The 17186-nt window shown below is 48.3% G+C and overlaps 1 protein-coding gene across 1 annotated transcript; it reads left to right on the plus strand.

The window, feature by feature from the left end:
* The first annotated feature begins 12468 nt into the window (after positions 1–12468).
* LOC109741963 (protein TIFY 11e-like) lies at positions 12469–13147 on the plus strand. Its single transcript, XM_020301053.2, has one exon. The coding sequence runs from the start codon at positions 12581–12583 to the stop codon at positions 13001–13003; it is 423 nt and encodes a 140-aa protein (XP_020156642.1). The 5' UTR covers positions 12469–12580; the 3' UTR covers positions 13004–13147.
* The last annotated feature ends 4039 nt before the right edge of the window (positions 13148–17186 follow it).

Genomic DNA, 17186 nt, shown 5'->3' on the forward strand with positions numbered 1-17186 from the left:
TGCTCCATGTGTTTTGGAGCAAGCTTTACATCGGCCTCAGGCCATGTATTTGCTCTGCCTCTTTGCTTCTGCAAGTTGGTTGGATGTCCGTGTACCTCAGTGGCTGCTATCTGAACATCAAGCGGCTCCATGCACTGTTATTTCTGCTGTTCCTCAAAGCTCTAGGGTGCGTCAGTTTCCATAATGCTTGAACTGTTGGAAATATGCCCTAGAGGCAATAATAAAATGGTTATTATTGTATTTCCTTGTTCATGATAATTGTCTGTTGTTCATGCCATAATTGTATTAACTGGAAACCGTAATACATGTGTGAATACATAGACCACAACATGTCCCTAGTAAGCCTCTAGTTAACTAGCTCGTTGATCAATAGATGGTTATGGTTTCCTGACCATGGACATTGGATGTCATTGATAACGGGATCACATCATTAGGAGAATGATGTGATGGACAAGACCCAATCCTAAGCATAGCACAAGATCGTGTAGTTCGTTTGCTAGAGCTTTTCGAATGTCAAGTATCATTTCCTTAGACCATGAGATTGTGCAACTCCCGGATACCGTAGGAATGCTTTGGGTGTACCAAACGTCACAACGTAACTGGGTGGCTATAAAGGTGCACTACAGGTATCTCCGAAAGTGTCTATTGGGTTGGCACGAATCGAGACTGGGATTTGTCACTCTCTGGGCCCACTCGGTAATGCATCATCATAATGAGCTCAATGTGACTAAGGAGTTAGCCACGGGATCATGCGTTACGGTACGAGTAAAGTGACTTGCCGGTAACGAGATTGAACAAGGTATTGGGATACCGACGATCGAATCTCGGGCAAGTAACGTACCGATTGACAAAGGCAATTGTATACGGGATTGATTAAATCCTCGACATCATGGTTCATCCGATGAGATCATCGTGGAACATGTGGGAGCCAACATGGGTATCCAGATCCCGCTGTTGGTTATTGATCGGAGAGTCGTCTCGGTCATGTCTGCATGTCTCCCGAACCCGTAGGGTCTACACACTTAAGGTTCGGTGACGCTAGAGTTGTAGAGATATTAGTATGCGGTTAACCGAAAGTTGTTCGGAGTCCCAGATGAGACCCCGGACGTCGCGAGGAGTTCCGGAATGGTCCGGAGGTAAAGATTTATATATGGGAAGTCCTATTTTGGCCACTGGAAAATGTTCGGGATTTTTCGGTATTGTATCGGGAAGGTTCTAGAAGGTTCCGAAGTGGGGCCCACCTGCATGGGGGGACCCACATGAACGTGGGTAGTGGGGGCAAGGCCCCACACCCCTGGTCAAGGCGCACCAAGATCCCACCTTAGAAGGAATAAGATCATATCCCGAAGGGATAAGATCAAGATCCCTAAAAAAGGGGGATAACAATCGGTGGGGAAGGGAAATGATGGGATTTCTTTCCCCCACCTTTGCCAACGCCCCAATGGACTTGGAGGGAAAGAAACCAGCCCCCTCCACCCCTATATATAGTGGGGAGGCGCATGGGAGCAGCACCCCAAGCCCTGGCGCCTCCCTCCCTCCCGTGACACCTCTTCCTCCCCGCTTGCGCTTGGCGAAGCCCTGCCGGGATCCCGCTACTTCCACCACCACGCCGTCGTGCTGCTGGATATCCATCAACTTCTCCTCCCCCCTTGCTGGATCAAGAAGGAGGAGACGTCCCCGCTCCGTACGTGTGTTGAACGCGGAGGTGCCGTCCGTTCGGCGCTAGGATCATCGGTGATTTGGATCACGACGAGTACGACTCCATCAACCCCATTCTCTTGAACGCTTCCGCGCGCGATCTACAAGGGTATGTAGATGCACTCCCCTCTCTCTCGTTGCTAGATGACTCCATAGATTGATCTTGGTGATACGTAGAAAATTTTAAATTTCTGCTACGTTACCCAACATGAACAACCCATCAACTTTCTGAGTTGGAACGTTTGGGGCTTGAACTGCCCGGATCTATGCTCTACGGTGAATGCCACGATCGCCTCCTCGTCGTGCCATGTGGTGTGCCTACCAGAGACAAAGCTCGACAACATCGCCAATTCACCGCAGCTTTTTTGGGTGGCCAGAGGCTACGTAGTTTTGTGCAAAGACCAGCAAACGGCACTAGGGGAGTGAAAGATCGTGGATGTCGCCTAGAGGGGGGGTGAATAGGCGCTTTAAAATAATTACGGTTTAGGCTTGAACAAATGCGGAATAAACCTAGCGGTTAATTTGACAAGCAAAAAACCTACAACAACTAGGCTCACCTATGTGCACCAACAACTTATGCTAAGCAAGATGAACAACTAAGTGATAGCAAGATATATGACAAGAAACAATATGGCCATCACAAAGTAAAGTGCATAAGTAAAGGGTTCGGGTAAGAGATAACCGAGGCACGCAGAGACGACGATGTATCCCGAAGTTCACACCCTTGCGGATGCTAATCTCCGTTTGGAGCGGTGTGGAGGCACAATGCTCCCCAAGAAGCCACTAGGGCCACCGTAATCTCCTCACGCCCTCGCACAATGCAGGATGCCGTGATTCCACTAAGGGACCCTTGAGGGCGGTCACCGAACCCGTACAAATGGCAACCCTTGGGGGCGGTCACCGAACCCGTACACTTTGGCAACCCTTGGGGGCGGTCACCGGAACCCGTCAAATTGCTCGGGGCGATCTCCACAACCTAATTGGAGAGCCCGAAGCTTGCCCGGAGCTTTACACCACAATGATTGAGCTCCGAACACTACCAACCGTCTAGGGCACCCAAGCACCCAAGAGGAACAAGCTCAAGGGCACCAATCACCCAAGAGTAATAAGCTTCTCAACTTGTAACTTCCACGTATCACCGTGGAGAACTCAAACCGATGCACCAAATGCAATGGCAAGGGCACACGGAGTGCCCAAGTCCTTCTCTCTCAAATCCCACGGAAGCAACTAATGCTAGGGAGGAAAATGAGAGGAAGAACAAGAAGGAGAACACCAAGAACTCCAAGATCTAGATCCAAGGGGTTCCCCTCACATAGAGGAGAAAGTGATTGGTGGAAATGTGGATCTAGATCTCCTCTCTCTTTTCCCTCAAAAACTAGCAAGAATCCATGGAGGGATTGAGAGTTAGCAAGCTCGAAGAAGGTCAACAATGGGGGAAGAACACGAGCTCAAAGGATGAGGTAGAATGGGGAAGAAGACCCCCTTATATAGTGGGGGGAACAATCCAACCGTTACCCCCACTTCAGCCCCGCAGAGAGCGGTACTACCGCTTGCCCCTATAAGCGGTACTACCGCTCCCCCTCGCGGTACTGCCGCTGGGCCTAGAGCGGTACTACCGCGATGGCAGGGCGGTACTACCGCATACGAGCGGTACAACGGCCCCCACTGCCGTGGCCAGTACCGTAAAACCCGACACGAAAAAAAGACCCCTCGAATCGAGGCGGTACTAGCACGAGACCGTAGCGGTACTACGGCTGGGGGCTACCAGCGGTACTACCGCTCAGGAGCGGTACTACCGCTCTAGAGCGGTACTACCGCTTGTAGCACCCAAGCGGTACTACCGCTCCGGCCCGCGGTACTACCGCTAGGAAACCAAAACTGCCATAACTTCTGCAAATGAGCTCCGAATTGAGCAAACTCAAGCTTGTTTGATAGAGGAAGACGAGTAGCATCAAAACAGCGACTGGTTATAGTGAGAAGAGGCAGGGGAGGTATGCCAAAAAATAGAGGAGTGAAACCTCCAACCTAGAAGAACCGGCATAACCTCCAACATCGAAAACATCATAGAAGGTGCGAGTGAACTCCGTTTTCGATGAACTCGAGCTTGTCATCAAGATGACCATAAGCTCCAAAACTCACAAAGAGAACCAAACAAGAACCAATAAATATGATGCAAGGATGCAATGGTTTGAGCTCTCTATGAATGATACGATCAAGCTACTCATCGAGAGCCCCCCCTTGATAGTACGGCAATCGATCCTATAACCCGGTCTCCCAACTACCATCATGAGACCGGTAAAATAGAAAACCTATCAAGGGCAAACCTTTGCCTTGCACATGGTCCACTTGAGCTAGATGATGACGATCCTGACTCCCTCAAGTTGGACCACCTTTCTTGGTTGTGTTGGCTCGATGAAGACTAGTTGATTGCTCCCCCATACTCCACTATGGGTGAGCCACTCTTCCGCACATCTTCACAAGTCCATTGTCACCACAATGGACGGCAAGCTTCAAGCATTTGATCTCTTCATGATGCTTCACTTGAACTTGCACAACGCAACATCTTCACAAGTCCATTGTCACCACAATGGACGGCAAGCTTCAAGCATTTGATCTCTTCATGATGCTTCACTTGAACTTGCACACCGCAACCTAACCCCACAAAGAACTCTCACGAAGATCATGGGTTAGTACACAAAGCGTAATTGACAATGCTTACCACACCATGGGATCGCTTGATCCCTCTTGGTACATCTTCTACGCTTTGTGAGTTGATCAAATTGATTCACTCTTGACTTAGTCTTGATCAACCATGAATCTTTTCAACTCTCTTCATTTGGATGATGTCTTGAAGATATACATGAATGATCACACAATCTTCTTCTCCAAGACATGCTTGCAATAAGCTCAACTCTCACATGACCAATCTTTGGATAATTCCTTAATAACACCTTGGTCACCACATAAACTCCTTGAAACCAACACATGAACTTCAAGAAATGCCTATGGACAAATCCTTCAAATATAACTCAAGGCAACCATTAGTCCATAGAGATTGTCATCAATTACCAAAACCAAACATGGGGGCACCGCATGTTCTTTCAGGGAGGAATCTTGCTGCTCTGGGATGATCTTCTTCTCGAGGTTTCCTGCATCACGTACACAACATACTGTCTTTCCGCCATGATCAATGTGCGAGGGACCAGCATACGCTTCAATATCACATCTGTCTACGGCCCCACGGACCCCTCCTGTAAAGACGCTTTCTTCGCTGAGCTCCTCAACTAGAGGCATACGACTGGGGTGGCATGGCTCGCCATTGGTGATTTCAACCAAATCTACTGGGCTAGAGACAAAAACAAAAGAAATGTCAACCGAAGCAGGATCAACCGTTTCAGAGCAACACTACAAAGTTGCGAGCTCAAAGAAATACACCTCCAAAACCGGCGTTTCACTTGGAGTAATGAGAGGGAAAACCCAACTTTGTGCAAGCTAGACTCGTTCTTTTGCAATGCCGAGTGGGACGCATCCTTCAGCACCCACGTCCTTCATGCTCTCTCCTCTTCCCTCTCCAACCATTGTCTGCTGCTACTTCTGACGATAAGGGACCAAGAAAGCCTCGGGTCTTTAAATTCGAAAACTTTTGGGCATCCATGCCCGGTTTCCATGAGTTGGTCCAAAGGGAGTGGAACGAGAGGGTGGATCACACTGAGCCATATCAAATCCTATACAACAAGCTCAAGAAGACGGCTCTCCACCTCGCTGAATGGAGCAGGAGACTTTTCTCAAAGGCAAAAATTCACCACCATGCCGCTCTTTTGGTGGTCCTTTGCCTCGACATCCCCCAAGAGGACAGGCTCCTCTCCACTGAGGAGCTCGACCTTCGGGCCAGACTTAAGAGAAGGGTCATTGCCTTGGCCGTGCTAGAAAGATCGTGCAAGAAACAATGTGCAAGAATTTCAAATCTTAAAGAAGGGGACGCCAATACAAAATTCTTCCACCGCCGAGTCACCGCTAGGAGGAGAAAAAACCATATTCACAGGATCAAGAACGATCATGGTTGGGCCACCGAGCATGCTGCCAAAGAGAAACTAATTCACGACCACTTCTCCAATGTCCTAAAGAGAAGCCCCCTGAGCCACAAATATTTCAATTGGGACGAGCTAAACTTGGAACCTCTTAATTTGCACAACCTTGACTCCCCGATAGTCGAGAGTGAGGTCCTCGAAGCAATCAATGACCTGCCCAATGACAAGGCTCCGGGTCCAGATGGCTTCACGGGCCTCTTTTTCAAGAAGTGTTGGGATATCGTAAAGCCAGACCTCATGCGGGTCATTAACCATTTTGACTCCCTTCACACCACGAATCTACAGTGGCTCAACTCCGTGAATGTGGTGCTCTTAGCTAAAAAGGAAGGGGCAGAGGGGATCGCCTACTATAGGCCCATTAGCCTCATCCACGCGGTCGCGAAAATTATTGCGAAGGTGCTCTCCACTCGGCTGGGCCCCCACATGACAAGCCTCGTCTCCAACGCCCAAAGCGCCTTCATTAAAACAAGAAGCATCCATGACAATTTCTTATATGTTCACAATCGCGCTCGGCGCCTGCACAAGAGCAAGACCCCGTCCCTTCTTTTCAAGCTTGATATTCGCAAGGCCTTTGACACCGTTAAGTGGGGGTATTTGCTTGATCTTCTCCAACGGTGAGGGTTCCCTCCCAAATTCAGGGATTGGATCGCTGCCCTCCTTTGCTCTTCATCTTCGAGGATCATCCTCAATGGTATTGCCGGTGGTCCAATTAAGCATGTCCAAGGCCTCCGGCAGGGTGAACCCATCTCCCCACTCCTATTCGTCATCGCCAGTGACCCGCTCCAAAGAATCCTAGATGTGGCCACAAGGAAGGGGCTCCTACACAAGCTCAGGGGAAGGGGTCAATGCTGAGGACCTCTCTTTATGCGAATGACACGGTGGTTTTCTTGGCCCCAATAAAAAGAGATGCGGAAAATCTTGCATGCATCTTGAGAGGCTTTGGTGAGGTCACGGGCCTCTGCACCTTCAAGAGCTCGATGGTGCCCATCCGTTGCAACCACCTCGATCTGGGCTATTTGACCCAAAGCCTGCCGGCAGCAAGAGCTTCTTTCTCTCTGCGGTACCTAGGGCTCCCCCTCTCTGTATGGCAGCTGAAGTTGGTGGATCTGCAATTCCTCGTGGACAAGGTGGCGAGCAAGCTAACAACATACGATTGGGAAACCCTTGTGACGAGGAGGACCTTAACTTTTTCTATGCTTCCACCACCATCTCCGTTGGTAACGGCGCGAAGACCCCCTTCTGGGACTCCCCTGGTTCCTTGGGCGCAAGCCTAAAGATATTGCCCCGCTCATCCATGAAGCTTCCATGTGTAAGAATTGGAAGGTGCGGGAGGCCCTCAAGCACAACGCATGAATCCTCAAGATCAATCCATCCACCTCAATCTCTGCTGAGCATGTCACGCAATTCTTCACACTTAGGATGCTCCTTCATGAGGTTCATCTTGACAAACTCTCCGAGGATGACATCCTTTGGAAGAACTCGGTCTCGGGGCATTACTCGGCGGCCTCCGCATATAAGGCACAATTTTTAGGATTGGTTCTCTCCCCCATGGACAAGATGGTTTGGAAAGTTTGGGCTCCCCCAAAAGTCAAGTTCTTTGCTTGGTTGGCTCTCCAAGACAGGATTTGGACCGCGAATAGATTGGCAAAGCGTGGGTGGCCAAACTGTGATCTTTGCCCCCTTTGCAAGAGGGAACAAGAGAGTGGGAGTCACCTATTCTTCAAATGCCGCTTCTCTAGAAGGCTTTGGTCCTTGGTCATTGACAAGTACCACGTCCCTGATTTCGTCATTTCCACTTGGCCCTTGTTCGACTCGGTCCAATCTTGATGGGCAAGTACTTGCGACGACGGCTATCCGCACAGACAAGCCAAGGCATCCCTCACCATGCTTGTTTCATGGACAATTTGGAATGAGCGAAACACGTGAGTTTTCACGCATAAGTGTGCCCCTCCGACAGTGCTGCTTCCTCCATCGCCACCGAGGCTAACCTTTGGATCATCGCCGGTGCTAAAAAAACTAGGGTCTTTGTTATTGCGCGAGTAATCCGCATGCCGTGTACTCGGGTTGTTTGTAACTTACTCTATTCTCTCTTATTTAATGGATGAGGCAAAGCTTTTGCCTCCGTTTCAAAAAAAATGTATGCACATGTCTGTACTTGGCTCTGCCCAGTTATAAAAGTATATAGAGTGGATTAGTTATCCAAACCAAAAAGTATGCATCAACATAATTAAGTAGCAAGCATACTAGAGGGGATCTGGACTCGCTGATTTCATCATTTTGATTACTCTCTCGCTCCTTATTATTACTTCTATGTATTTAAATTCAAGCTGCTACACCATTCCAATATTTACATGTTCGTAATTTTACTTCGAACCATAATTAACTGGCATATTTCGATAAACTTCTACAAGAAGCAAAAATCATTTGTTGTGCTTCCGGTGAGATCGAAACTCTTACTTTAAAAATGCTACAACTAAACCTTATGCACTTGTAGGCAATCTGTTATTTCCCCAGCTGCGCCTAATAGCTAGCCATGTTATATTTGTCCATAACGGAAGATTTCATAGAAAATTAGTAACACATGGTCGTTGATTTCATAGACTTCGTTAGATCTTCGTTAGACGGCGGACCCTATTCCGATTAACTATACAATCTAGATCTCACGTTCTTGACTAAAAAAGGTCCAATAAAAAAAGGCTAGATCCCATGTGGTGTCTTCTATCCCTTCATGAATGCATCACATGCTATAGGGTAATGCACGATTTTCCACACCATTCCTCGGTCATGATTTGAGTTTTTTTCCTTGGCTATTACGGTAACTTTACAACGAAAATTGAATAACCAAACTGGATTAAGTTGAGCGATATTTCTGATTTATTCGGTTTATGGTGTTTGGTTCGGTATTCCTATCGCTAGTTGTTTGTGCGGGCGCATCGTCGATTTTGATCTTATATAAACTAAATTGACCATTTTACCATATCCGTTGAAATTGATCTTCACATTCTCTAACTTCCCTACTTTACTGGCACGTGTAGGCATGACTCTAGGCCCTTATACGATGCCCACCCTATCACACAACCCAATCCACTCGTGACTCTGCTTCTTAGAAACAATCTCCTTGCACAATTTTCCGGCCCCAAATGGACTCTAATCTCTCAAATTGGCCGCCTCCCAACCCTGAGGTTTGATCCACATCCACAAGGCCTAGCTACAACGGCTCTCCGACAGATGCTCATGTTGGTTTGGATATCCAACGCATGGTCTTTCCGTTTGTAGCTCTCCCCAATGCTAGCACGACATCGTTCTTTCACCGTTAATCCATCGTCTGAGGATCCTGACGAACGCAAGCCGACCAGTCAACGCAGATCCATCAAGTTGGTGCCACACCCTCACAAACGCATGAAGCAGAAAGCATGTTCACTCTTCCCCGGCAGCAAAATAACCTACGCACACGAGAGGTCCTATTCAATGCACAACGTGTCGAAGGACGACAAAGTGAACATGCCCTAGGGCGCTCTCTCAATTTAGTTGGCCAATCGCCCTATTGTGGCTCAACCCATTTGGAGAAGCAAAGAAAAAAAAGAGGGAAAATGAAAAAAAAAGTAGAGAGAATATTAAAAATATTGTGAAAAACAAAAAATATCACCGATTTTTAGAACATTGTAAAAGAAATATTGTGAATTTTAAAAATGTTTATGGTTTGAAAAAAAATCATGAATTTAAAAAAGTTTGCGATTTATAAAAATGTTCAAGAATTTAGAAAATGTTCGCAAATTTTAGAATGTTCTCCAAAATTCAAAAAATATTCGTGAATATAGAAAATCTTTAAGAATTTAGAAAATGTTCCTAGATTTCGAAAGAAGTTCCCCGAATCTCAGAAATGTCATTAATTCAAATAATATTTATGAATTTTTTAAAAATGTAGGAGGACCACTTTCATGTGCGAATAGGCCCAAGCACAACCCACAACGGGTCCACTCCGTGACATGTTGGGGCACGAATGCAAAAATTTCTTCAATGCACCAGGAAGCTCCATTCTTAGGGAGCTTAATGACTTAAGAGATTCACATATTGTAACCACCTCAAACATAATTTTCTTTCCTTCATGTCGGCCTCCTCCAAGCAAACAAACCTGAGAATAGTGGAGATGGTGAACACTGCGGGAGGCGTTGGGATGCAGCCGCCGTCCGAAGGAAGGCAACGACGATGCTTGGGTTGTGCGTGGAGGGAGGGGTACGTGTCAAGCTAACCCTAGCTTCCTCCTCCCTACATCAAGAACATGGGAGTGGAGAAAATGTTACATGGTATGGGCCAAAAAAATCCTGAAAAGGGAGGCTAAGAGGAACTGCGAAGAGAATCGGAGTCTGGTGGAAACTACCGGCAGGCGAAAAAGAAAGAGCACACGGGAGAACCTTATAAAAAATGCCCTCATAGGCTCATACACCATAACGAAAGGGAAAAGTTGCAACATGAACATGCGACTAGAAGAAACATAATAGAATTAGGGATTTCACACCCTTGCCGCAGCTGCAGCCGGTCCCCTCCCATAGATCACCCTTGGTCCTTAGAAGCACGGCATACACGGTCACCCGCCCTTTCCCCCTTACAAGTGGCTGGGGGCCAGCCCATGCTTTAGGTAGTTTTAGTGTCTTAGTTGGGACGGTGAGAAGCAGCAACGAAGTCCAAGAGTTAGAATATTGTCCTTTCTTTCGTATCAACGCTCTGGCTAATCTTTTTGGATTCAGTCGACAGTGGTCTTCGGTGGATGTGCTTGGATCAAGTCGTTGGTCTCCGGTGTATCGGTCTGGATTGTGCTGGCCCTCGTTTATGTTTGTGTGTTTCCTCTCTTTTTGAAAAGGAGGATATACCCCTGGCCTCTGCTTCTGGATGAGCATGCAACCATTTTATTAATTATTCACAAAGACCATTCAAAGTAATATATCAGTAAGCCTAAAGCCATCATCTAGGCAACACTTGTTGCTACTCCTATCCCCTTGATGAAGGTGTGCCGAATGTCCGAACCGAATACCAAACAAACATCACACCAAAGCCTAACATCTAAAGCCGGATGCCCCAGCCCAGCCACATATCGGGACTGGGTCACAAACCGGTCCGGCGTACTCTCAGAGGCTGCCGCCGCCATCTTTCACCGGTCCATCTCCAGAGCAGGAACTGACGCATCGACCTTGCCTGGCCTGTCGTCGACGCCACCATGGCGCCAGACAACGCCAGCATCCTGCACATATCCGTCCACACGCGCCCGTCGACGAACCTCCGTAGCGCCATGCCGCCAGCCCGTCGTCGGCCTTGCAGTAGATGTAACACCGCTCCTCCTCTTGTCCCCTCCAGCCAACACTTACTCCAACGATGCCCCCATGAGGGATAACGACATTGAAGGTGCCATCATCATCCAATCTAGTAGACCCAGATCTAGGGTTTCCCCTGGAGTATCACGAGTGGGGTGCCATGACCTGCAACAACGATGCCTCGAGATGGGAACGACGGCATAGACGCCGCCATTGTCCGCCATGACCGTAGTCGGCACGATTTTCACCGGAAGTCGCGTCCCCCCGATCCCACAGCTGGGTGGAGCCCAACGGAGCCTCACCGTGGAGACGAGGGCCGCCCTCGGCACGCCGGCAGGGAGCCTCCAGCCGCCCCTCACCGGTCCTCCTCGCGCCACCGGCCGGCCAAGGCCATACTGTGACGGATCTGGGCAGGCCGCCAGATCTGCAACCATCCATGCCACCCCATCTGCACGAAAGCTGCCACCCTCGCTGAATGGAGCGCCGCCACCACCACCCAACCTCAGGTCACCGTCGCCATGGAGACTTTGATCGCCGCTGCGCAGCAGGGCGCCGCCCTGACTGCCGTCCCCGACGTCCCCGCATGAAACGCCTGCTCGGCCTCACAGGGGATACCGCGGCAACCACCCACCATGGATCCTATGGCGTCGGGCCCGCCATCACCGTGGCCCTTGCCTATGGCAACGGCGGCTGGGGATGGAACGAGGGGAGTCTAGCGGCTAGGGTTCCGGGGGCCCTCGGCGTTGCTCGAGGGGAGGCGATGCGAGGGGTCGAGGGGATGTTGATACCTTCCCTCATGTATTGCCTTTTCAATCTGTGCACCTCCTTGTCGCTGATGTTTGATTTTCTCGTGCGCCGGTCCTACAAAATTTCAAATGCTTGTAGTTGACTCTAAGTGGTTCATTTTGAGTTATACTTTGTGTTACTCATGATGAAGATCTTTGTACTGCTATTTATTGCATATATTACTTGAAAGCATAAAGGACTTTATTTAAGGAGGGAAAAAAACCTCCTACGCCGGATACATTCGCCCATAGCCCTCTTCTATCGATGACCGCCGCACCGGAGTCGGCAGCAGAGAGGGAGGGGCCCGCTCCGTCGATCTCTGTCTGATCTCTCCGCCTGCCGCCGAGTAAACAACTGAACGTGTGGCACTAGAGGACTACCAGCCACCACGTTGAAAATATCGTGCTGTCCGTATAACCATTGTATAATCTCCGTCGACCAGCTCACCAGCACGTGTTCTTCGTGCGAGAGACGGCCAGGAAGAAACACCCCACCACGTCCCCCACATTCGACAGCAACAGCCCCACACGACACGCTGCGATTCCTATAAAGTAAACCCATCAGTCTCCTTCCTCCAACCAACACAGCAGACAGCACCCGATCAAGCAGAGCCTCCCCTCCCCACTGCGACGCTCCAAGCTCGTTAGGCTTCGAGAGCGTACAGGGCGACCGATCGATCGAGCGAGCGAGCGAGCGGCTAGAATGGCGGCGACAGGGAGCGCTAAGAGCCGACGGTTCGCCGCAGCGTGCGGCGTTCTCAGCCGCTGCATCAAGGCGGCGGAGGCGCGGCTGGTGGCTCTCCCCCTCATGCCCGGAGCGGAAGTGCCCGCGCTGCAAGACGAGCACGCGGTGGGTCCTGCGCCGGAGCACGCGCAGATGACCATCTTCTACGGTGGGCGGGTGCTAGTGCTGGACGAGGTCCCGGCCGACAAGGCCGCCGAGCTGCTCCGTGTCGCTGCCGCAGCAGGCACCGTGCGAGGGGACGGCGACCTGCCCATGGCGAGGAAGGCGTCGCTGCAGAGGTTCATGGAGAAGCGCAAGGGAAGGCTCGCCGAGCGCGCCGTCCCCTACAGCAGGCCCGACGGCGATGCGTTCTCCTGTAGCCGTCTCACGCTTACGCTCTGATTCGTGTTCATGCGTAGTAGAGTAGCCTGAATAATTTACTGTCCATGTAAATGTGTGGCTGTTTTTGGAGTACAAATTCTGAATTATGATCAGAAAATTTTGCTGCCCTTGATTTGACCAACAAATCATGGCGAATTGGCTTGACTGGCTTCCTTTATTTATGACCAATCCACGGTCTATTTTTTTCAATTTGTCTAATTTACATCTAGATATTTTTTAAAAATGTCACATCTAAACTCTCACAAATATATAATACAGCAACAAAAAACAAAAACTAAAACTAAAAAAATCACAAACAGAATGGACATTAGTTTAGATGTGACATAACTATGTCACATCTAGATGTGTCATAAACAGACTCTTTTTTCTTTACCAATTCATTGAATATTTTTTAGGGGGAAGGGTTAAGACCAATCCATGGTCTTTGCTTCACATGCGCGATGACTTGGCAACTACTCCCTCTGTCGAGAAATACTTGTCTTAGAAATGAAAAAAAATAGATGTATTTATAACTAAAATAAGTCTAGATACAATCATTTCGAGGACAAGTATTTCCGGACGGAGGGAGTATTCTCCACTTGGCCGTGTGGGCAGATGGACACGAGCATCTACTACAACCCCATGCCTCAAACGTCCTATCACTGAGAATAAAAGAGACCACCCAACTGTAATCCTCATTTTGTCCGGAAATCAACTAGTTAACTGAGAATAAAAAAGACCACCCAACTGTAATCCTCATTTTGTCCGGAAAGCAACTAGTTAACGAGCACTCCTTGAGGAGCCTCACAACGATCAGCGCCACTTGACGCGCTCTAAGCCATTCGCCACGTGTCACGCTCTGAGCTCTTCCTCCGAATTTTATTTTTTTATTTTTTCACACGCGTTTTCGGCATTTTAAATACTTTGTTTTGGGTTTTTTCGACGTTTTGGTTTTTCACCGGTCTTCCTTAGCTTTTCGACCCAATTTTTTTTAAAAACATGTTCTCTTTTTTTTTCTTTCGCGAGAGTCACAGTTTTGCTTCCGCGAGAGGCAAGGTTTGCTTCGTGAGAGTCATGGCTGTGCCTCTCGGAAACGGAAAAAAACGCGTTTTTTTCCTTTAGCGAGAGTCACGGTTTTGTTTCCGCGAGAGTCACGGCCGTGCCTCTCGAAAATGAAAAAAAACACGTTTTCTGTTTTTTTTCTTTTGCGAGAGTCATGGCTTTGCTTCCGCGAGAGGCGCGGTTGTGCTTTAGCGAGAGTCATGGCCGTGCCTCTCGGAAACGGAAAAAATGTGTTTTCTATTTTTTTTCTTTCGCGAGAGTCACGATTTTGCTTCCGCGAGAGGCACGGTTGTGCTTTTGCGAGAGTCACGGCCGTGCCTCTCGAAAACGAAAAAAAATACGTTTTCTATTTTTTTTTTCTTTCGTGAGAGTCACGGTTTTGCTTCCGCGAGAGGCACAGTTGTGCTTTCGCGAGAGTCATGGCCGTGCCCCCTCGGAAACGAAAAAAAACGCATTTTCTTTTTTTTCCTTCCGCGAGAGTCGCGGTTTTGCTTCCGCGAGAGGCATGGTTATGATTTCATGAGAGGGACCGGCGTGCCTCTTTTAGAAAGGGAAAAAACTCATGCTTCCGGTTCGTTTTTTTCGTCCCGTTTTTTCGTGAAAAAAGTTCGTCAAAACCTATCAACACGGGATCTACTTTTGAAGATCTCGGCGCGAGGAATCCAACGGTGAAAGCGGCTCGAGATTTGGACGCACGGTTTGAGAGATAAAACGTTTTGAATAAATGGATCTACGAAAAAAGGGAAAACTCCTAGGTTACGACAAGTGACGCGCTACGCCACTTGTCGCAACCAGGGGAGTTGGAGCGATCTTTGCAACGAGTACTTCTCAAACTAGTGATTTCGTTTTGTCTGGGAGTGTCATGTTCAGGTTTTTTTAGGGGGAACAAAATTTTATTGATTAATAACATGTCCCAAAGGATGATTACAGTGTCATGTGGCTGGATTAGCCAAACATGTCTTCCTAATTTAAAGCAAACTTTGCTAAGCTATCACCTGCTATATTACTGCTACGTTCTTTCAAAGGTAATTTTACAGGTCTCAAAATCTGCCACGGATTAAAACATCGTAAACAGAGGATCGACTTGGCCACACCATTGACACTGGAAAAAACTGACCACTCCGCTCCGGAAAAGTAGGATCGCACGAGGCGATCTAGGGAGGCGACGAGGGTTCCCTTGCGCGCCGCCACCGCCGGTTCCCTCTCTCTTCGTCGGCCGCTCCGGCGGCGGGAGGGAGGGGGAACCTCAGGTCTGTTCGCTTGGTGGGTGTGTGGTAGGGTTAGGGTTGAGGGAGATGCTGTCGAGGCCGTTGCGGTGGTGTCGCATCGGAATAAGTTTCTCCGGGCTCCGTTCGCGGTCAGGCGAGGCTTTTGCCTTCGTTTAGGAGTAGCGGGGTGGGGGATCCCGGATCTCATCTAGGTCGCGGGCTATGGTGGGTGGTGGTCCATTGGCACTGACTGTTTGGGTCCTCAGATGGGCGATGGATGCAGGGAGATGAAGACCCTTCTTCTTCCTTGCAAGTATGATTTGTTGCTGCTGTTCTTCTCCTTCCTCTGCGCCGATGCTGGTGGGAGATCCTGCTTTGTCCGGGCGGATGGCCGGGCTGCGGTGCTGGACCGATCGGATGACTCGAGTTCTCTTTCTTCCGGAAGGGACACTTTTCGCGGTACTCAAAGCCAAAGATGGCGACGGCTGTTGTAGGTGTGTTGGATTGATGTCCATGCCCTCTCAGCGCTGGTGTCAAGAAATGAGGAAGCAGCGTGGCGGCAATTGTACCGTGGTCAAATATGTTGACCTGCTTGCGCCTGGTTGCAGATCCTTCTACTGCAGGGGTCTTCTCTCAAGATACAAGGATGATTACACGAGGCTCCGGAGATCTTTTTGTGTTATGGTTGTTTTAGGGTATTCTAGGTGTTTATGGTCTTTTGTGTTTATGTTTCAGTGTGCTTGTAAGGGTCAATTACTTTGTACTATTTCGTGATTTGAATGAAAAATCCTGAAAAAAAATCTGCCACGGATTTTACAAGTCTCAAAATCTGCCACGGCTGCCTGAATCTCTTTGATGATAGCTACGTGTTGTCCTCCTGTACCGCTCTGTACCTCCCGTACGACCACTTGACAGTCTGAAGAAATAATTATGTTGTTGAGAACAATAGTGGTTGAGAAGAAGATCCTTTGCAAGAGCCATCGCCACTCGACAGGCCAGTGCTTCAAGAGTGGCGGAACCAAGATACTGACCATTACTCATGTTTAGGTAGTCCATAAATCTCATATCAAAGCCATATATGAGAAGGATATGAGACCAATTAGGATTTGGCCCATCATGGACCACATTTTCTTTTTCTTTATTCTTTCTTTTCCCTCCATCAATCGTATGCATGTGACTGGAGGATAACATGAGAAGTGTGGTTGTTTTGCAAAGAAAGTGAGCGTCCAAAACAAACATGCTCAGGCACTGACCAGGCACGTCCGCAAACATATAAGGAGCCAAATAAGCAATTATGGTACGTCGTCATTGCACAATGGCATGTAATACAAGCGTCCATATGCCCCCTCACATTTCTCCAAGTACTCGTATGCCCATGGGACTACTTCACTGCAATATAAGTAGTACCATAAAACTTCATTCAAAAAAGATACTCTATACCCAAAAAATCTTATATCCAAATTCAGGAGCTTCCAAATAGAGATTTGAGATGAGACATGTTGAATCAGGGAAACATTAAGTTTTAAGAATTGACTAATAATCCCTCCGTCTCAAAATAAGTATCACTGATTTAGTACAACTTTGTACAAATCAGCGACACTTATTCTGAATATATTAATAGAGCAGAACATGGGTATTCACCAAGAAAAATATGGCATGAAAGATAACAAAAAAATGGTTCTAGTGATTATTTTACTAGCACAAAATAAGCCAAGGCCCCACTCTTGATCGCGCGATGACATCAATATGAACCAAAAGGTATTCTCCAAAGAGTAATGCTAAAGTTACAGATCCCTTTTATGGATTCTAATTAGGCGGCGGCTTCTGGTTGCAGACTTTGGGGGGGGGGGGGGGGGGGGGGGGGTTCAAAGAAGAAAGAGGAGGAGAGAATTTATTAAAAGTTTCCGTAAAACATCTGTAAATCATCCGTTAAA

Source organism: Aegilops tauschii, chromosome 7, assembly GCF_002575655.3.
Source record: "Aegilops tauschii subsp. strangulata cultivar AL8/78 chromosome 7, Aet v6.0, whole genome shotgun sequence".
NCBI classification, from domain to species: domain Eukaryota; kingdom Viridiplantae; phylum Streptophyta; class Magnoliopsida; order Poales; family Poaceae; genus Aegilops; species Aegilops tauschii.

Bases quoted from the DNA above. Each gene is read 5' to 3' on its own strand.
- LOC109741963 (XM_020301053.2), top strand. From the start codon at position 12,581: ATGGCGGCGACAGGGAGCGCTAAGAGCCGACGGTTCGCCGCAGCGTGC.